Source organism: Budorcas taxicolor, chromosome 12, assembly GCF_023091745.1.
Source record: "Budorcas taxicolor isolate Tak-1 chromosome 12, Takin1.1, whole genome shotgun sequence".
Lineage (NCBI taxonomy): Eukaryota > Metazoa > Chordata > Mammalia > Artiodactyla > Bovidae > Budorcas > Budorcas taxicolor.
The window spans coordinates 32265033-32287391 of NC_068921.1; the positions used below are offsets into that span (position 1 = coordinate 32265033).

A 22359-nucleotide genomic window follows, 5' to 3' on the forward strand; every position below is an offset into this window, starting at 1 on the left:
CTAAAGTGATTCTTTTTTTTTTTTTTTGTCTGAGTGTATGACAAGAAAATAAGGTTTAACCAATATGCAAATCAAATGGTCTCCACTGGTATTATTAATCTAGAAAGAAATAATTGCATAGTTACTAATAAGAGGAAGGACATTTAGTCTATACTTTCAAATGGGATAATCATTCTAAAGAGCTGGCAAAATTTCTCCCCAAGTTAGTATAGATTATATGCTATGTCATAAAAGATAGCAATCATGAAGTGGGTTTCTTTTTTTTTTCAGTATTTGCTTTTAGAGAAAAATCCTAAAACTTGTAGGGACTTCTGATGTCAGAAAATTATGAAATGTAAGAGTATATTTAGCAATCAGGGTGACTTAGCTCATGGTAATTGGCATATGTATAATTATAATTTGCATTCCAGTTATTGAAACTGAGATATCCTTGATCAGGTTGAACATACTGTGAATAGAAGATCTCTTTTTCCAAGAAGTAAGGTGCAGACAGTCTTTGGAGAATGGCCTCACTGAACTGGTAAGTTAGCTTTCTCCGGATTTTGATGATTTCCCCAGTTCTTCCATAATTCCTCAGTGCTCTGGCCATTTTCTGGTAAGTCATGGTCTTCCAGTTGCCTTTTCTTTTTCCCCAGAGTTGGGCAAGTTTTTCTTTGTTTTTTGATACAAACTGAAAGATTCCTTTGGTTTGATCTATCCACTGAATACAAGATGCCATCTCTGGATTACATAGGGATTCATGAAGGTATTCAAACAGTTGGAGCTTCTTCCTGCCTTTTCCTCCCTTTTGCTGGAGAAGAACAGGTTGTACCAGCTGGTTTTTGGGGACATTCTCCAGAGATTGATGAATATTTCCTTCAAAATAGAGGTCCGCAGAACTGTTTATGACTGTTCTCCAATTATAGATGGGTTCCTCTGCAGGCTGCACACCATAGCTGTTGGAATTTCCTCTGATATGAGAACAGTGGTTGATAAAAGCCAGGTAATCTTTGTAATCTGAGGAGTATTGAAAGTCTCCAGTTGAATGCTGCCTCAGTACTTCAAAAGCATCTTCAAATGCTTGACCCAGCTTGTCTTGTTCAGCACAAGCCGTGCTTCATTGAAAAATTGACAATTCAGGAAGACACTTCAGCCCTTTACCAAGTTCTTTCATTAATATCAGAATCCTTAGGACAGAACTGTCAGGAGCTCACTGACAGAGTTGCATTAAGTAGCTGTTTTTAAGGAAGTGCCTGCAGTTACTTTTAAAACCACTAGCAGAACCCATTTTTCAGTCCTGGCTGCTTCAGACACAAAGTCCAGCGCATACAGACAAGCTCTAAGGAAAGTGGCTGATTCATGTTAACATGGCAGGAACCAACACAATATTGTAAAGCAATTATCCTTCATTAAAAAATATGCATTTGAATCAGTTCTAATGAGGTGGATGAAACTGAAACCTATTATACAGAGTGAAGTAAGTCAGAAAGAAAAATATTAATACAGTATACTAACGTATATGTATGGAACTTAGAAAGATGGTAATGATGACCCTATATGTGAGACATCAAAGGAGACACAGATGTAAAGAACAGTCTTTTTGACTCTGTGGGAGAAGGCGAGGGTGGGATGATTTGAGAGAATAGCATTGAAACATATATATTATCATATGTGAAACAGATCGCCAGTCCAGGTTCGATGCATGAGACAGGGTGCTCAGGGCTGGTGCACTGGAATGACCCTGAGGGATGCGATGGGGAGGGAGGTGGCAGGGGGTGGTGTTCAGGATGGGGGACACATGTACACCCATGGCTGACTCATGTCAATGTATGGCAAAAACCATACATATTCACCATATTGTAAAGTAATTAGCCTCCAATTAAAATAAATAAATAAATTTAAAAAATAAAATAAAAGGTAAATTGTTGGGTTGGAAAAAAAAAATAAAAGGCTCTGAGAAATACTCCAGGAAAAAAATTAATTTAAAAAAAACTGAAAAAAATATACTGAAGTGAAATGTAATTGTTTATGAAGTAGGATCTGCTTCAAAGAAAAAGAAAGAGGAGAGGGTCTCTTCATGCTGATCGCATTTGCTGGCAGCCCCAGCCCAGCTCCTGCCGCTCTGGAAGTGGCCTTTGGAAGGAGGCGGCCAAGGGCCAAGTACTTGGTGGAAGCCCATGGTGGAGGCCACAAGGGATCTGAATGAGAGGGGCAAGGCCAGCCCCCAGAGGCGGGTATCAGAGTGTGGCTGAAACACACCTGTGCTTCCATGGATGTCCCAGAGTCCCCAGTCCTCTGGAATCCAGAGTCCCCACGGCAGTGCTTCCCAGCATGTAAGATCTTTCCGCACCAGGGGTCAAACCCATGTCCTCTGCATTGACAGGCAGATTCTTAACCACTAGACCACCAGGGAAGCCCACTGCTTTCTTTATTATGGCTGAATCGCATTCCATTGTTTGTATATACCAGAATTTCTTTATTCATTATCTGCTGATGGACATTTGAACTGTTTATCCCTTTCGGCTACAGTGAATAGTGCTGCTATGAACGTGTGTATACAGGTGCTTGCTTGAGTATCTGTTTTCAATTATTTGCGGGATATAAACCTAGGAATAAAAGTGCTAGATCACATGGTAATTTTATATTTAACTTTAAAAGAAACCCCCAAACTTTTCTGTAGCAGCAGAAACATTTTACATTCTCACTAGCAATGTACAGTGGTTCCAATTTCTTCACATCCCTGTCAACACTTATTCTTTTTTTTTTTTTTTAATTGTAGCCATCCTAGTGGGTGTGAGGGCTTCCCTTGTGGCTCAGTTGGTAAAGAATCCACCTGCAATGTGGGAGATCTGGGTTCGATCCCTGGGTTGGGAAGATCCCCTGGAGAGGGGAAAGGCTACCCACTCCAGTATTCTGGCCTGAAGAATTCCATGAACTGTGTAGTCCATGGGGTCACAAAGAGTCAGACATGACTGAGCGACTTTCAGTTCACTTAGTGGGTGTGAAGTGGTACCTCACTGTGGTTTTAATTTGCATTTTCCTAATGACTAACAACTTTGAACATCTTCTGACATGCTTTTTGGCCACTTGTATATCCCTTTTGCAGAACTGTCCATTCAGATCCCTTGCCCAGATTCTAATCAGGTCATTTGTCTTTTTGTCTTTGAGTTGTAAGAGCTCTCTGCAGATCGCAGCAGAGTACTCTCATCTGATGGAATGGTTGTCCTCAGCTGATCCAGAGAGCAGGGCGGGGAGAGACACAGAAGGGAGAATAATGACCTCCCAAGTTTTTGTCTCTAGTCTGGACTTCTTCCTTATGCTCCAGACTTGTATGCCTCTGCCTAATGACATTTCTGCCTGAATGTAAAATAGACAAGTCAGTTTCTATAGACCCCAAACCATGTTCAAGTCTCCATTCTTTCTTCTCTTGGCATCATCTGTAAGTCACCATTAATTCCCCTCTTTCATATTCTGCATTGAATTTATTAGCAAATCCCACGAGTCCCATCCCAAGATTATAGCAGAATCTGATCTCTTCTCAGCCAAAAAAGACTGCTTAAAACTCAACATTCAAATAAGTAAGATTGTGGTATTCAGTCCCATCACTTCATAGCAAATAGATGGGGAAACAATGGAAACAGTGAAAGACTTTATTTTGGGGGGCTCCAAAATCACTGCAGATGGTGACTGCAGCCATGAAATTAAAAGACGCTTGCTCCTTGGAAGAAAAGTTATGAACAACTTAGACAGTATATTAAAAAAAAAAACAAACCAGAGACATTACTTTACCGAAAAAGGTCCGTATAGACAAAGCTATGGTTTTCCAGTAGTCATGTATGGATGTGAGATTTGGACCATTAAGACAGCTGAGTGTCGAAGAATTGCTGTTTTTGAACTGTGGTGTTGGAGAAGACTCTTGAGAGTCCCTTGGACTGCAAGGAGATCCAACCAGTCCATCCTAAAGGAGATCAGTCCTGGGTGTTCGTTCACTGGAAGGACTGATGCTGAAGCTGAAACTCCAATACTTTGGCCACCTGATATGAAGAGCTGACTCATTTGAAAAGACCCTGATGCTGGGAAAGATTGAAGGCGGGAGGAGAATGGGGCGACAGAGGATGAGATGGCTGGATGGCATCACTGACTCAACGGACATGAGTTTGAGTGAGCTCTACACTGGTGATGGACAGGGAGGCCTGGTGAGCTGCAGTCCACGGGGTCGCAGAGTTGGACACGACTGAGCGACTGAATGAACTGAACTCCTCTCACTGTTTCCTGGCTCATCCTGCCCAACCTGCCAGGGACTCCTCCTGAGTTATTTCAAAGAATTTACCCTCATGAGGGTAAGGGTTTTGTCAGTTTTGTCTACTGTTTTATCCTCAGATAAGCTTGTAGAATTCCTCTCTTCTTGGTGTCTGTTTCATTCCAAACGACTTTCCTCTTTTGGGGTGCTGTTGGGTGTTGGTTAGTCCTTGACGTGTGCTAGTGATCTAAAGTTGAGTCTGCAACGCTGTTTGGAACCTCTGGCTGTGAATGGACCCGTTGACTTTGAGGTTCATTGACTTCGCCCTACAGTGTTCTCTCATTGGATCTACTGCCAAGGAACCACCCATGTCCGTATCTTTATTTTAAACTCTTGGACTAAAAGATTCCCAGTCTCCTGGCTAGCGGGTTAGAGTCTGGCCGTGCATGTTCTGGGAGCCAGGTGGGAGAATGTAACTGGTGAGGGTGTGGGGGAAGCAGAGCAGGGTGGAGAGGGAATGCTGGAACTTTAGCATCTGGCATTCCTTAAGCACAAGAGGACCTAATCCTCCTATTCTTAGAATCACACTGTCTCCAGTTCTCTTGTCCAGAGTTATTCTTTTTTTATATATTTATTTGTATTTGTTTTAAATTAATTACTTTTAATTGGAGGATAATTGCTTTACAACGTTGTGCTGGTTTCTGCCATACATCAGCATGAATCAAACCTAGGCAGACATGTGTCCCCTCCCCTTTCATTTGTTTATTTATCCGGCTGCACCAGCTCCTAGTTGTGGCATGCAGGGTCTTCTAGTGGCATCATGTGGGATCTAGTTCCCTGACCTGGGTTGGAACCCGGGCCCCCTGCATGGGCAGTGTGGAGTCTTAGTCGCTGGACCATTAGGAGGTTCCCAGAGTTCCTCTTCACACAGTAAACATCTCATCTTCTATGACAGGAGAGGACTGATGCCAGGTGGAGCAGGGTGGGTGTAGGGGTCCTGGGGTAGAGCTGCTTCCTAAATGCTTTCTCCTCTTGGTTTCAATTTCTCTCCTTCACCCCGAGTCCCAGAGTTACCTGGTGCTTCTAGTCCTGTGCCTTTTGAGCGATCTGTGATACAAACGGAGCAGATGGGGGGATTCAGCTCGCTTAGTTTCCCAACGTTTGGTGCTGTTTGTCTCTCCAGTTTAGGACATCTAAATTTCACTTTTGTTTGTCTCCTATTCTCCTGGATTCTACAGGGTTGCTGCTACGTGTTCAGTCACTTCAGGCTCCTCTGTCCCGGAAGATTCTCCAGGCGAGAATACTGGAGTGGGTTGCTGTGCCCTCCTCTAGAGAATCTTCTGGACCCAACACCTCTTTCATCTCCTGCATTGGCAAGCAGGCTGTTTACCACAAGGACCACCTGGGAATTCCTTCTACAGGGTTACGTCTCAAAAAAAAAAAAAATCACTTTATATGGTTTTAGTGGTGTTTCCGGAGGGTTTAAGTTGAATGCATGCGTTTAATCTGTTATATTAGCCTAGAAGTCCTTGCTTCATCTTTTTTCATTTAACTGTCATAACTTGGCACAATGTTATATATTTGACTACTCATTTACAACATTTCATGCACTGGAATGGTAATTCTTGGAGGACACAGACTTGATCCATCACGTTTATGACTATATTGCTAGTATCTAATATATAGAGAATGTTCAACAAATATATTTGAATAAATGAATGTCCAAAGGGGGATTATTTTATATATATATATAAAATGGTACATACACAGGGTGGAAAATTGTGCAGCCATTAAATGTTTCTGGTGAATGTTTAATGTGTGGGAAAACACCATAATATAATGCTGAGTGAAAAGCACACTGTACAAGTGCAAGGTATGGGATGACTCCAGATAGATAGGCAGATAGATAGATGTCAGCCTTTAAATAGAGTGAATTTTAGCAGTGATTCTCTCAGTCTTATGGGATTATAGCTAATTTGCATTTTCTCTGCAATGTTTTCCTGTATTAAAATATGTTCTACCAAAGGTTCAATCCCTGGTCAGGGAACTAGATCCCATAGGCCACAGTTAAGAGTTTGCAGGCTATCACTAAGACCTGAAGCAGCCAAATACAATTAAGACAAACAAAACAAACAACAAAAAAAAATTAGAAATGGGTCAGAATGTTTTTAAAAAGGTAATGTTGGCCTGTGACATTAGAATCAAGTATAGTTGTTTGCTAAGGCTGCCATAAGAAAGTCCCACAGAGTGGATGCCTTGAACAACAGAAATTTGTTTTCTCATGGTTCTGGAGGCCGGAAGGGTGAGATTAGGTGATGGTAGGCTGGCTGTCCTCGGAGGCATCTCTCCTTGGCTTGCAGACGGTCATCTTCTCCCCGGGCCTTCACGTGGTTTTCCCTCTGTGCACGTCTGGGTCCAGATTTCCCCTGCTCCTCAGGACACCCACATGGTTGGACTAGAGCTCATCCTAGTGACCTCACGTTAACTAAATTGTCTTTTAAAAGACCTTGTCTCCAAAATGCTTTCGAACTGTGGTGCTGGAGAAGACTATTGAGAGTCCTTTGGACTGCAGGGAGATCAAACCAGTCCATCCTAAAGGAAATCAACCCTGAATATGCATCGGAAGGACTGATGCTGAAGCTGAAGCTCCAGTACTTTGGCCACCTGGTGGGAAGGGCCAAATTCATTCTTTTCCAAATTCATTGGAAAAGATCCCAGTGCTGGGAAAGATTGAAGGCAGGAGGAGAAGAGGGTGGTAGAGGATAAGATGTTTAGATGGCATCACTGACTCGATGGACATGAATTTGAGCAAGCTCCAGGAGATAGTGAAGGAGAGGGGAGCGTGGCATTCTGCAGTCCATGGGGTCACAAAAAGTCAGACACAACTTAGCAACTGAACAGCAACAAGAATAAAATCTCCAAAATATAGGTACATTCTGAGATACTGGAGGTTATGACTCGAACATATGAATTGAGAGGGGACACAGTTCAGCCTGTAACTCTCTGCCCTCTGGTTCCCCCCAATTCATGTCCTGTTTGCATGCAAATACATCCCCCTATCCCCACAGCCCCCAGATCAGCCCGTGTTAGCATCAACTCCAAGTCCAAAATCTCATCTAAAGATGGTCTGAATCAGGTATGGGTAAGACTCAGGTTTGATTCCTCTGGAGGTGAAATTTCCTTCCAGCTGTGAAACCAGACAGGGGTTGTGTGCTTCCAAAGTACTATAGTGGAACAGGCACTGAACAGATATTCCTGTTCCCAAAGGGAAAAATCAGGAAGAAGAAAGGGGTCATGGGTCCCAAGTGAGTCCAAAACCAAGCAGGGCAAAATCCATCAGATTTTAAGACTCAAGAGTTATCCTCTTTGGTGCCACACTCTCTCCTCTAGGCCCCCTGGGGTGATCTTGCTTTGGGGCCCACAAGGGCAGAAGCCTGACCTTTCTGGAACTCAGGAGGAGATGGGCCTGGCTCTGGGTTTCTTAAGTTAGTAATGAACAGAAGCAGTGGCAACATCCAAATATGCAGTTGCAGGAAAGGAAAAAATTGCCTTTTTAACACAGGGCATATACCTGCCCTGGAGGCAACAAACCGAAAGACCCAAGTGTCCTCGTCTCTAAAAGATGGATATTGAACTCAGAACTGTGTTCCAGGAGAAAATATGATCGGTAGAAAAATAGGAAGTAAGGCAGGAACTTTCTAGAGATGTTAAATCAACCCAGACTTTGTCCTAGAGGAGGTGGAGAGACCACAGGTCTCAGGTAAGCAGAGCAACGTAGCCTGAGGAGGGACAGGGGACAGTGGCCATGCCCATGCCCCTCGGGGCTCATCTGACCACTCACTGTCCCCATCATAAGGACCATACTCTGGGGATTCATACATGGGTGTAATTTTGCTATTTCTTTGAGGGTAAGCAGAGTTGGACTGTGAAGAAAGCTGAGCGCTCAAGAATTGATGCTTTTGAACTGTGGTGTTGGAGAAGACTCTTGAGAGTCCCTTGGACTGCAAGAAGATCCAACCAGTCCATCCTAAAGGAGATCAGCCCTGGGTGTTCATTGGAAGGACCGATGCTGAGGCTGAAACTCCAATACTTTGGCCACCTCATGCGAAGAGTTGACTCATTGGAAAAGACCCTGATGCTGGGAGGGATTGGGGGCAGGAGGAGAAGGGGACAACAGAGGATGAGATGGCTGGATGGCATCACCGACTTGATGCACATGAGTTTGGGTGAACTCTGGGAGTTGGTGATGGATAGGGAGGCCTGGCGTACTGTGGTCCATGGGGTCGCAAAGAGTCGGACACGACTGAGCGACTGAACTGAACTGAAGCAGAGCAAGAGCTTCCTTCCCAGGTGGTGCCAATGGCAAAGAATCTGCCTGACAATGCAGGAGACATAAGAGACGTGGGTTTGATCCCTGGGTCAGGAAAATCCCCTGGAGAAGAAAATGGCAGCCCACTCCAGTATTTTTGCCTGGAGAATCCTGTGGACAGAGGAGCCTGTCCATGGGTAGCCCACAAAAGAATCAGACACAACTGAAGGAACTTAGCACGCATGCACGTAAACAGAGCAAACACTTTACTTTCTGGGCTTACCTTCCTGACTTCTATTTACAGCTGTCATAAGACACGGTAAAGAATCCGCCTGCAATGCGAGAGGCCTGAGTTCTATCCCTGGGTTGGGAAGATCCGCTGGGGGAACATGGCAACCCACTCCAGTATTCTTGCCTGGAGAGTCTCCATGGACAGAGGAGTCTGGTGGGCTACAGTCCCTGGGGTCACAAAGAGTCAGACATGCCTGAGTGACTAAGCACAGCACAGCACAAGAAGTGTATTTTTATTCTATTTTTAAAAGTAGCCTCAGAAAAATATCTCTTATCTCATGGCAGTGACCCCCAGTTGGTGCTTACCAGTATTTAATCTAAGGTAGTCTTTCTTAGCTCTCAGCCAAACTCACAGGTTCATAGGAACTGGCAAGTGGAAGATTTTGCACAGTTTCCCTCTGAGTGTGGGCTCTGTGGTCACACACATCTGAGTTCTATTCCTCGGTAGGTGATCTTGAAAAGTTACTTGACCTTCAGATCTCAGTTTCCCCCTTTATCGAGTGAGGATGAGAATATCTCGTTCAACAGTGATGCTGGGTCATTGTACTGGGTCATCGTTGCCCATGGCAATAGTTAGAAGAGAGCTTTATGGGCACAGAGATAATGTCACTGTGACTTTCAAGAACTCTGTCCTAGAAGGTTTGTGATGTTCACAAGTGATTCATTTACTCCCTGGGCTTCTTGGCTCCTTCTTGGTTTGACATGGAGCCCATTGTCCACTTCATTCTGCTGTCTCAGGCACACTGCTTCCTTGAGGTTCAGACTCCTTGAGTCTTGAACCTTCCTTGAGGTTCACATGTCAATGGTGTGTCTGCCATCTTCTCTCCTGGCCCTATTGTGTTTCTTGAATTAGTTGGGAAAGAATATCTCCTGAATTATGGTAGCTAGTAGGTGGTACCAACAGTTGGATTTGTGTTGTGTTTCTACAAAGAAATGGGTGGATGGTTTTTCTGCTCTTCTTTAAAAATTTTTTTATTTATTTTTTTGTGGGGTGTGCTGGGTCTTCACTAAGGCTCGGGCTTTCTCTAGTTGCGGCGAGTGGGGGCTACTCTCTAGCTGTGGTGCTTGGGCTTCTCAATGTGGGGGCTTCTCCTGTTGCGGGGCACAGCTTCTAGGACATGTGAGCTTCTGTGATTGCAGCTCATGGGCTCAGCAATTGAGGCTCATGGTCCCTAGAGCTCGGGCTCAGTAGTTGTGGTGCAGAGGCCTAGCTGCCCCGCGGCATGTAGGATCTTCCCAGAGTAGGGATCGAACCTGTGTCCCCTGCATTGACAGGCAGATTCTTAGCCACTGGACCACCAGAGAAGTCCAGGTTTTCTATTCTTTTAAATTGGAAAGTAAAGGAGAATGATGAAGGCTAAAAATGAGAGAGAGAGGAGCAATAGCAGGCTGATGTAGACTCATAGATGAAGGGCCCTTTTCTGTTTTTTTTACTGAAAATTCCTCTTCCCTTGTCTCCCACTCCCTCCACCAGGACCCCACCCCCTGTTTTCAACGAGCACTGTTTGTGGCCATTTTAGCCATAAAAACACACACAAGAAAAAGATAGGGCTTTGAATGCTGACGTGCCTCAAAACGTCCAAAAGAAAATTTAAGCTCATTTTAAGTCCAAAAAGTGCATATTGATGAAAAGAATGACAATTCACTCAGAGAGCTCTGAGCAGGAACAGAGACCTCTGTGCAGAGCAACACAGAACAGACCCTCGCAAGGATGCTGTCTAAGGCAGACAAACTATCAATACCTCTTTGGGAAGAAAATCAAGTTCAAGACAATAGCTTCCTTCAGCCTTAGCATTTGTTTTGTTCTTGCATAAAATGCAACACAAACTCCAACTTTTTGCCAAAAAACTTGTGTAGCTGCAAGCTAGGCTTCAAACAGCCTCACAAATGTCCTTTGCCTCCACACCAGAGAGTTCAAGCTGAAAAGTGCCCAGGAGAAGATTTTTGTATGGGAGCTTTAACTTCCCATTCCATTTGACTTCTGGTCTTTAAAATACAGGTCAAATCAATGAATTTAATGAAGGCCGTTTGACACAATGGCTTTGCCTTGCATTTTGACCCACATAAAGAGGAGGCAGTCCAGGTCACAAAGCTTTAGCAGAACTTTAAGTGGTTAGTACACAAATGTGACAGAACGTTTAGAATCTCAGAGACTTGCAAGACCTATTGACAAGCAGTTAAAAGTATTTGAAATAGCTGCATGACTGAACTTTGATAAGGTAACACTATTGTCTGCCATTGTCTCTCTCTCTTCATACGAAGACTCCCCCAAAAGAACAAGAGTCAATGAATGTGAAATGTTGTGTCAGTTTTACTGGACTCCGGACGCCTTTCAGCACTGTGGACTTTTTGTGGGGAGTTCATGCTATTTAAGAGTATTCTTCCCTTGGAGTCTCAACCCTTGCAAATGGCAACTTTTCAGTCCGCTACCCACCCAGGTCTTTTCCAACTGCTTTCACGCCCTGAATAGCTCTTTAAGTTAAAAGAAGTGAAGATTAATTTCAGTATTTTTGCTTCTTCTAGGAACTTGGATTTTTTGAGAGGGAATGGTTCATCCCTGACCCTGTGCTGATGGGGTGGGGTTGGAGCGGGGGACGGGGAAACATGGAGGATGAGCTGTGTTCTTCTGAAGCCTAAAGATGGTACCTCTCATGCCAAGGGTATGGGCAGGAAGGTCCATTCTGGAAAACTGCCCATCACTGTGAAACCGGGGAGAGATGAGGAGACTCAAGTAAAACCTAAGTGTCAAATTTTGAAGTGTGTAGGGAGGTGGAGGTTGGTCGGGTGTGGGTCTTTTCACCTAAAACAACTCAGGAATTAGTATAAGCTGATCCCTCCATTCCAAGAGAGGCTTGCTTCCAGAGATCGTCTATACCTTCTTTTTTGTAGTGTTTATCAGCAAATCTCCCTTTTTCCAAGCTGTGTCAAAACCACCAGTTCCCCCGGGGGCTCTGTCGTTGTCTGAAAACACCCTCGTCTAGCGATGGGTTGCATGGAAACAGTGGTGGGATGCCGAACGTCTACAAAGACCCCGTCTGAAGAGCCATGTGTTGGTTTCACAGGGTTTCATAGTTCTAAGATTTGCTGAATATGCTTTGGAGGGTTTTCTCAGTAAATCTGTATAGATAGATTTTATTGTATTTTACCCTTTTGTCTGTTTTTTTGTGTGTGTGTGTTTGAAATTTCTCCCTTATTCATTGACCAGTAACTTTCTGTCACCCATCTTTGACTTTTCTCCTTACATCTGCATTTAAGCTGTCATTTACTTCTGCTGTTCCCTCCTCTCAGTATCTGACAGCCAAAGCCTTCATGTGCTTTTATCCCTTTGTGTTTGCATTATGACATAACCTGTGCAAAGTGGCCTGGCTCCCCAATTCTTGTGTGTAAAATTTGCAACATTTTTTGAGACGGGTCAGTGCTCATTTTTGGGATCCTTTCTTTATTTGAGTACCGTGTTAAAACTTTTTGCAGATGTGGCCTATTCAGGAGCAGGCTGTGGCTGCACGCAGAGATGGGGAAAAGAAGAAAAGGCCTCCCCATTTTGCAATTGCCATAGTAACTCAGACACCGCCAGTGTGTCTGCTGGTCCGGCAGCCGCAGCTCGCAGCCTGCGAGGTTGATGTCCTGTGCAATCAAGCCCTCTACCGGAGACCCCGGCTCGTGTGACACACGGCTACACAGAGGACACTGTGCTTGTTAGGCCTGAAATTAAGCATTTCACTTTAAAATAATACCCATTTGTATCCATTTTGTTCAACATAACAACAGCTGCTGTCCCTGGAATGACAGACTTGCCTTTTTAACCAAAGCTTCATATGACATTTATGAATGAGGCTGGTTCCATTCACTTGCAGTTTGAATTCACAGTAGTTATTTTTGCTGGGTTTTTTTTTCCTTCCTCAGCATATGGGTGAAATTCAACGTGATTCAAGTAATTATATACACAGTTCATGGGGAGGAAAAAGCCTGCTTTGTTTGTATCATCTCTTTTAAACTAGTTAGTGGGCTTTAGCTTTCTTTTTTCTTTAAGAAGGCAAAATATAGAAGGTGAATTAATGGTAACTTTAAAATGTTGATTGCTTCAAAATAGTAAGCGATAAAGAAAGAAGAGGCAATGTAGTCACTAGGTTTTGTTTATTAGTTTTTGGATAAACAACTAAACACATCAATCCAAGTTCCTCGGTGAAAAGGGGCAGAGAAATCCTGGACAGAACCCGCCCTCTGGAGTCATTACAAAACCACAGCTCCCAACTCTTGTCTTGCCTGCCACGCGCCCAGGGCCCAGAAAATGGACAAGACAAAATGACAGAGCGTTACCCAGGTGAACATTCCTGACTTATCGCAAAAGACGAAGTAGAAATTCTTCCAGAATCTTCTGCAGTTTCACAATATTGCTAATATTAAGAAAAATAATCAGTGTTGCCGTCAGGCTCAGCAATAAATGCAGCATAATGGAGATGAACAACAGCTGGTTGGGTAGCTCTTCTGCTCTTCGCCCTTCTCTTCTTTTCCTTTCTCCTTCTTCCTCTCCTTCTTTACCACCAGCATCTTCACCATCCTCACCATGATCATTGCTGTCTTCACCATCATCCTCACCATTCTCACCATCATCACCATCACCCTCACCATCAGATTAACGCAGCCCTGGCAGAAGGCACCACTCTTCATACCGTATCGCCAAAAAGGCTTCTCTCCCAACTTGAGGATTGAAGAAGCCAAAAGAAATCAATTTGAGCCTAATCCTCACTCTCTAAACCATTCAGCTAACAATGGAAACTTAGCCCTGTGAACTCCTCATCACTTAATGATGCTCCCCAACCTGAAAAGAAGAAGAATCCAAGAGGATGGTTTTCATAATAAGGAAGTTTTCATTTCTCTCAACATGGAAAAACATTTAGAAAATGAAGATGATTGCCTCTAGTTCACACAGTTTTGGATGAGCTATCCTGCTCCCCGCTCTGTAGCCCCAATTTATAGAAAATAAGATTGAAAAGAAGCTTTTATAGGAGCACATTCAACAGAAAGTATCTTTCCTCAAGACTCACAGCTTTTTGTTTCCCAGATCTTTTTAAAAATAATTTTATTATTTATTTATTTTTGGCTGTGCTAGATTTTTGTTGCTGCGAGACTTTTCTCCAGTTGCAGCAAGTAGGGGCTACTCGCTAATCGCGATGAGCAGGCTTCTCATTGAGGGGGCTTCTCCTGTTGTGGAGCAGGGGCTCCAGCGTGCGCTGGCTTTAACAGTTGCAGCACATGGGCTCCAGGACGCAGGCTCAGTAGTTGTGGCACTTGGGCTTAGTTCCTCCCTGGCATGTGGGATCTTCCCAAGTCAGGGATTGAACCCATGTCTCCTGCATTGGCAGGCAGATTCTTTACCACTGAACCATCAGGGAAGCCCTCTTATATCTTTTGACGTTGTTTCATAGAAAAATCATATCTTTGTACAAGCTCTAAATTGAGCAAAAAACCCTCTCTTCTCCAACTCACATGATGGTTTTGATTTTTGTACAAAATTGGTTAGATGTATTAATATATTTAAGCAACAATAAATAATCATGGTTTCTCTCATCAGAAGGTGTGGGATATCCAGACTAAAGTAAGTCAAACATAAAGTCTGGAGTAGGAAGTATTCTGTATGCAAAGTGCTTAAAGATGAGTTTGGCATGTGGCAGGCACTATAATGTGCTGGTTATTTTTATTATCCCAGTAATTTGATCCATTCATTTATTTAAAATCCACTTGAAATCAAAATGGGAAAGGCAACACTTGCAAAAAGTAAACTGCCCAATAACTTCTATACTTAGGGACCCAGGGTTCTTAAGTTAATTTTTAACTATGTACACCTTAACTAATAGGTATTTCTGTGTTCACTCATTCATTTATGCAGAAAATTTATAGATGCATGTACCACAGTGCCAGGCACTGAGGCCAATAGATAAAAGCGGCCTGGAGGCTCACTGAGCATGTGCTTCAGTGGGAGACAGAGAGACAGAAAGATGCTTCACAACAGGGTGCTCCGGGAGATGGAGTGAGTCCAAGGGCAGAGGGGGGCTCTGATGGTAGGGAGAGCCTCACTTAGCTGAAACTGGAGGCTGATTGCAGTTTGGAATTTGGATCCTGGAGGAGGGAGAGAGGCCAGGACATGACAGAGAATTCCAAATAGATGCAACCAAGTGTGCAGAGGTGTGGAAGTCCAAGAGAATAGAAGGCTTTCTGGAGGAATTCAGGATAGTTGGAGTATTCTAGTCCTCCCCCTCCCCGCCCCCGCAAATTTCTGAGTGAGTAGATCGTTTATTTAATTTATGCAGCAAAGGTTTTTTAAATTTTACTAACAGATAGTTGATTTACAATGTTGTGTTAATTTCTACTGTACAGCAAAATGACTCAGTTATACATATGGATGAGTAAGTGACATGAGTGAAAGTCACTCAGTCATGTGCAACTCTTTGTGACCCCATGGACGGTAGCCCACCAGGTTCCTCTGTCCATGGAATTCTCCAGGTAAGAATACCGGAGTGGGTAGCCTTCCCTTCTCCAGGAGATCTTCCCAACCCAGGTATTGAACCCAGGTCTCCCGCATTGCAGGCAGATTCTTTACCAGCTGAGCCACAAGGGACGCCCAAGAATACTGGAGTGGGTAGCCTATCCCTTCTCCAGCAGATTTTCCCAACCCAGGAATTGAACTGGGGTCTCCTGCATTGCAGGTGGATTCTTTACCATCTGAGCCATCAGGGAAGTCCATCCATAGAGAACAGGCCTGTAGCTGCCAAGGGGAGGAGATTGGGGGGTAGGCAATGGATTCAGAATTTAGATTTAGTAGATGTTATTATATGCACAATGGATAAATAATAATCAAAAATAATATTATGACTAATCGTAGGATATTGAATATAGTTCTCTGTCCTGCACAGTAGGACCTTGTTCTCAATCCATCGCCCCCACACCCCTCCCCTTGGCAACTGCAAGTCTGTTCCCTATGTCTGTGAGTCTGTTTCTGTTTGAAGATATGTTCATTTGTGTGGTATTTTAGATCTCACATATAAGTGATACGTGGCATATGGTGCTTGTCTTTTTCTTTCTGACTTACTTCACTCAGGGTGATAATCTCTAGGTCCATCCATGTTGCTGCAAATGGCATTATTTTGCTCATTTTAATGGCTGGATAGTATTCCATTATGTATATATGCCCTTTATGCATATTCTCTATCCATCCGTCTGCTGATGGACATTTAAGCTGTTTCCATATCTTGGCTATTATGAATAGTTCTACTATGAACATAAAGGTGCATGGATCTTTTTCAGTTATAGTTTTTTTCCAGATATATTCTGGGGAGTGGGATTGCTGGATCATATGGCAATTCTGTTTTTCGTTTTGTGAGGACCCTCCGTATTGTTTTCCATAGTGGCTGCACCAGTTTACATTCCAACAGTGTAGGAGGGTTCCCTTTCCTCCACACCCTCACCAGCATTTATTATTTGTAGACTTTTTAATGATGGCCATTCTTTGTAGTTTTGGTTTTCCCTTAATCCAAGCCTTAGCCTCAACCAGTAATGCTTAAGAAGCTGAAGTTGAACGGTTCTATGAAGACCTACAAGACCTTTTAGAACTAACACCCCCAAAAGATGTCCTTTTCATTATAGGGGACTGGAATGCAAAAGTAGGAAGTCAAGAAACACCTGGGGTAACAGGCAAATTTGGCCTTGGAATATGGAATGAAGCAGGGCAAAGGCTAATAGAGTTTTGCGAAGAGAACGCACTGGTCATAGCAAACACCTTCTTCCAACAACACAAGAGAAGACTCTACACATGGACATCACCAGATGGTCAACACTGAAATCAGATTGATTATATTCTTTGCAGCCAAAGATGGAGAAGCTCTATACAGTCAGCAAAAACAAGACTGGGAGCTGACTGTGGCTCAGATCATGAACTCCTTATTGCCAAATTCAGACTTAAATTGAAGAAAGTAGGGAAAACCGCTAGACCATTCAGGTATGACCTAAATCAAATCCCTTATGATTATACAGTGGAAGTGAGAAATAGATTTAAGGGCCTAGATCTGATAGATAGAGTGCCTGATGAACTATGGATGGAGGTTCGTGACATTGTACAGGAGACAGGGATCAAGACCATCCCCATGGAAAAGAAATGCAAAAAAGCAAAATGGCTGTCTGGGGAGGCCTTACAAATAGCTGTAAAAAGAAGAGAAGCGAAAAGCAAAGGAGAAAAGGAAAGATATAAGCATCTGAATGCAGAGTTCCAAAGAATAGCAAGGAGAGATAAGAAAGCCTTCCTTAGTGATCAATGCAAAGAAATAGAAGAAAACAACAGAATGGGAAAGACTAGAGATCTCTTCAAGAAAATTAGAGATACCAAGGGAACATTTCATGCAAAGATGGGCTCAATAAAGGACAGAAATGATATGGACCTAACAGAAGCAGAAGATAGTAAGAAGAGGTGGCAAGAATACACAGAAGAACTATACAAAAAAGATCTTCACGACCAAGATAATCACGATGGTGTGATCACTCACCTAGAGCCAGACATCCTGGAATGTGAAGTCAAGTGGGCCTTAGAAAGCATCACTACAAACAAAGCTAGTGGAGGTGATGGCATTCCAGTTGAGCTATTTCAAATCCTGGAAGATGATGCTGTGAAAGTGCTGCACTCAATATGCCGGCAAGTTTGCAAAACTCATCAGTGGCCACAGGACTGGAAAAGGTCAGTTTTCACTCCAATCCCAAAGAAAGGCAATTACCAAAGAATGCTCAGACTACAACACAATTGTACTCATCTCACACGCTAGTAAAGTAATGCTCAAAATTCTCCAAGCCAGGCTTCAGCAATACGTGAACCGTGAACTTCCTGATGTTCAAGCTGGTTTTAGAAAAGGCAGAGGAAGCAGAGATCAAATTGCCAACATCCGCCGGATCATGGAAAAAGGAAGAGAGTTCCAGAAAAACGTCTATTTCTGCTTTATTGACTATGCCAAAGCCTTTGCCTGTGTGGATCACAATAAACTGTAGAAAATTCAGAAAGAAATGCGAATACCAGACCACCTGACCTGCCTCTTGAGAAATCTGTATGCAGGTCAGGAAGCAACAGTTAGAACTGGACATGGAACAACAGACTGGTTCCAAATAGGAAAAGGAGTTCATCAAGGCTGTATATTGTCACCCTGCTTATTTAACTTCTATGCAGAGGACATCATGAGAAACGCTGGGCTGGATGAAGCACAAGCTGGAATCAAGATTGCTGGGAGAAATACCAATAACCTCAGATATGCAGATGACATCACCCTTATGGCAGAAAGTGAAGAGAAGCTAAAAAGCCTCTTGATGAAAGTGAAAGAGGAGAGTGAAAAAGTTGGCTTAAAGCTCAATGTTTCTCAACATTCAGAAAACGAAGATCATGGCATCCGGTCCCATCACTTCATGGCAAATAGATGGGGAAACAGTGGAAACAGTGTCACTTTATTTTTTTGGGCTCCAAAATCACTGCAGATGGTGATTGCAGCCATGAAATTAAAAGACACTTACTCCTTGGAAGGAAAGTTATGACCAACCTAGATAGCATATTCAAAAGCAGAGACATTACTTTGCCAACAAAGGTCTGTCTAGTCAAGGCTATGGTTTTTCCAGTGGTCATGTATGGATTTGAGAGTTGGACTGTGAAGAAAGCTGAGCGCTCAAGAATTGATGCTTTTGAACTGTGGTGTTGGAGAAGACTCTTGAAAGTCCCTAGGACTACAAGGAGATCCAACCAATCCATTCTAAAGGAGATCAGTCCTTGGTGTTCTTTGGAAGGACTGAGGCTAAAGCTGAAACTCCAATACTTTGGCCACCTCATGTAAAGAGTTGACTCATTGGAAAAGACCCTGATGCTGGGAGGAATTGGGGGCAGGAGGAGAAGGGGACGACAGAGGATGAGATGGCTGTATGGCATCACCAACTCGATGGACATGAGTTTGGGTGAACTCCGGGAGATGGTGATGGACAGGGAGGCCTGGCATGCTGTAATTCATGGGGTTGCAAAGAGTCGGACACAACTGAGTGACTGAACTGAACTGAACTGAACTGAATAATTATTGTGCAGCAAAGATTAATGCACCATTCCTATTACAAGCAAGTTCCTTTCTTACCAGCATAAAAACATTAAGCATAGTCTCTGCCCTCAAAAGACTCCCAATCTGCCGTTACAGATATGATAAAGAAAAAATTGCATTCCAGAACTTATTAGAAAATAGCTCTGGATTTTCTGTAGCCTGACTTCCCATTCCTTATGTAAATGATTGAGGGTTAACGATGGTCACTCCTAACCTCTTTTACTATCTATGTGCACCTTGAACATGTGTCATGTCCTTGTGAGCCTTTTGTGTTGTGTGTGTCCTCTGTGAATACAGGAGTGTCTTTCAGATGGGGCTTTGAGGAAGAGCTTTGGGTAGGACCATGTTACTGTAGCTGATGGGGAAGTGTCACACGGTGGTGGGAGGTGGGACGGAGCAGTGCCAAAGCCAAGGCCCCAGGAGGGGAAAGAGCAACAGAGTCGGGGCAGGGACTTCAGCCTTCCCCTCCAGCGAATGCTTCCCTCTCTGTCTGCCTGTCTTATCCATCCTGTCCTCCCAGACCCTCCCCAGTGCACACACACGCATATGCACACGCATGCATTCACACTCACATGCATGCACATACACACAAACATGCAGACACACCACACACACACACACACACACACACACACACGTACACATATATACAACCTCATCATTTCTCCTGCAGAGCCTCTTTGGTGCACATGGATTTAGCACCAGCGATATTATTCCCAACTTGTGTTGCTTAGTGATGGTTTTTGTTAGTTCACATTCACTTGGGTTAACCCAGCTAGTCAGTCCAACTCTGCAGGGCTCTGTCCGCCTGCTGTCCAGACCCCTCTGCCAACTCTGTGCCCAACTGTCCTAAACTGTGACAGCGCAGTCACTATGACACCCAGGATGAAAGCACTGTGTCCGTTTAGACAGTTCTCGCACAACCGTTTTATCTCCAGACCGGTGGTTCTCCGCCTGATTCCGAGGGTCCACACCGGCTGACCAAGTCAGAATGTCTGGGGCTGGACCTAGGACTCAGGATTTCTTCATGTCCTGCAGATGGTCCCAGCGTGTGGTAGAGGTTGAGAACTCTTTCTCTGGAGGGTCATCACAACCTCCGAGTTCAGAGGTCCAAGAGTTCTGTGACCAGGAGCTTTCAGTGAGCTGGTGGGGAGGGGTCATTTGGCGCATGTTGTCCCCTCTCCGCAGCCTCCCCAGAGAGCTACGAACTGGCCCTGTTCTCCCCAGTCTGGCTGGGCTTCGGGAAGCAGATGGCTGTATCTTACAAAGCTCCAAGCCACCTCTCTGGGTAGTGGCTGGACGTTTACAAGGGCACGATAGGAGAAAAGCCAATGAGGAAGGTGGGTCCAGAGGGTGAATTTGGGGGGTGGGGGATACAGCCAGAGAGGCAATGAGGCAGCCCCAAGAGAAGGGCTGCCCAGGAGACCAGGACGCAGAGCTCAGGCCTCGCTGACCTCCATGGGACAGAGGCAGTGGTAATCGTCACCTGCCTGACCTGAACTTCTAGACTGTGGGTGCTAGCGAGCACACTATAAGGGGACAGGTTCTGAAGGGGCCCTTGTCCCTACTTGCCCAATCAAGGCCCTGCAGCTGAGACCCTGCCTGACCTGACTCAGGAGCCTCTTTGAAACTCCGATTCGCTCGTCTGTGCGGGATGCTGTGTGGTGTGGGCCTTGATTGGTGTGACGCGAGGGAGAGTCTCACCTGGGCTCACAGCAAGCCTCCTCTCCCTGGGGCACCCACCCTGCCAGGTACCCCCGCCTCTCGCCCACTGTGCTGCGTGTTCCCCGTGGCACCCTTGCCAGTATGCTGCCCCTTTCCATGTCGGAGCTGCAGGATGGTGGTAGTAGGGGCGGGGTGGGGACCTTGGCAGAGGACAGTGGTTTCCAGCTCTGTAGAGGGGGGGCCTCAGGACCCACTGCAGTCTGGGGGCCCTCCAGGTCGTCAGGTCGCCCGCCACCCCACATTGCCCTGCTGCCCTTCAGTGCAGCAAGATGGCAACGGTGGCTCTGGTCTGACTATGCGGACCGGGGGCTCCCCTAGATTTCACTTGTAGGGACAGAGTTAAAAACATTAACCTAAAAGTATCACAACTGGACAAGGAGATGAGAGTGATTCTGTCCCAACTCATCCCCTTCCCTTTTTTTTTTTTTTTCCTTAGCTTCTGCAAAAAAAGCCACAAAAGGGTTAAATACTTTGCCACGAGGCGGGGATAAACTTCTCAACTCTGTGTTGTGCCTGACTGCAGCGTGTGAGGGATGCCCCATCCTTTGTTGATCATAATGGCACATCTTCATCATTGTTCTAATACTCTTTTTAGAAAAAAAAAGAAAAGAACACCCTAATCTTTCTCTGGTGCCAGTGACGGCCACCATGCGGGATGTTTTGTCCCTCTCCTCTCGGTCCTTGCCGTCACCCCCTATTGTTGCCATAGTCACGATGTGCTGATAGGGTGGGTGCAGGGCAGTTTCTGTACTGTACCGCCCCCGAGCTGATTGTTTAAATCTGTATTATTCCACTGTCCTGAAGATTTACATTTTTAATGGCTCATTTATGTAATCCCATAAATAAAAGTAGCGAAAAAAGCATCCCACACAGACGAGCGAATCGGAGTTTGAAAGAGGCTCCTGAGTCAGGTCAGGCAGGGTCTCAGCTGCGGGGCCTTGATTGGTGTGGCCAGTGTAACCAGGGTGGCAGTGGGCTTAAGACCACCCAGTCAGTGCCAAAATGGGGGCATTACCACGGAATCGCGGGGTGGTGCTGGAGTTCAAGCTCCTCTATTTATCGGAGAGCACAGTTCTGCTGCAAAATCCACTTTGGTCTGAGACTCATTACCTTAGTGCTCTGACAGCTGCACCTCTCCCCGGCAGGCAGACAAGTTCCTGCGATTAGCTTTTTCCCTCCTAGCAGCTCACGCTGTGGGTTCCCCTACCCCACCCCCGGCCCCTCCTTTCTTCTTAACCAGTATATTCCTGGGGCTGCTAAATTCTCTCTAAAGAGCCTGTGAATTCGAGCACCTGCCTCAAGAATGTATTGGACACACTGAACAGAGATATAGTTTGAACAATTCACTGTCAGGCTCCCCTTCAGCAGTTTCTCTCTCCCCTGCGAATGAAAAGCCTTAGTGAACCTTAGCTCCTTTGGGGAAGTTTCTACTAATTAGGCACCGATGAAGGAAATGGCTAAAATGGAACCGAATCAGCATACAGCCAACAGTCTTTCCCTGTCCTGCCTTAGATGCTAAACCACGAGTCACTGCATCCACACTCAGTAGATATTTTGGCTCTGGAAACTTTGTTTAACGCTTACTGTCTAATGCTCTCCCTTGAAGCAGTTTTGCTTTTGGATATTGTAGCAAAGCGTGACCACAGATTGGAGTCCTCTATTTCTATCTGTCTTGGTTTCCCAGCAGGTCTGCCAAGACCTGGACCTCT

The 22359-nt window shown here is 44.6% G+C and overlaps 1 protein-coding gene across 1 annotated transcript; it reads right to left on the bottom strand.

The window, feature by feature from the left end:
* Positions 1-346: 346 nt before the first annotated feature.
* On the bottom strand, positions 347-21357 carry LOC128057570 (transcription factor Spi-C-like). Its single transcript, XM_052650029.1, has 2 exons — positions 21266-21357; positions 347-1094 (listed from the first exon to the last, which is right to left on the bottom strand). Exons 1-2 carry the CDS (start codon positions 21355-21357, stop codon positions 347-349), a joined length of 840 nt encoding a protein of 279 aa, XP_052505989.1.
* Between the last annotated feature and the right edge of the window lie 1002 nt (positions 21358-22359).

Bases quoted from the DNA above. Each gene is read 5' to 3' on its own strand.
- LOC128057570 (XM_052650029.1), bottom strand. From the start codon at position 21,357: ATGGCAACAATAGGGGGTGACGGCAAGGACCGAGAGGAGAGGGACAAA. The intron at 1,095-21,265 runs GTGTTCTTTTCT...TTTTCAATGAAG, and splicing joins GGCACCAGAGAAAGATTAGG to CACGGCTTGTGCTGAACAAG.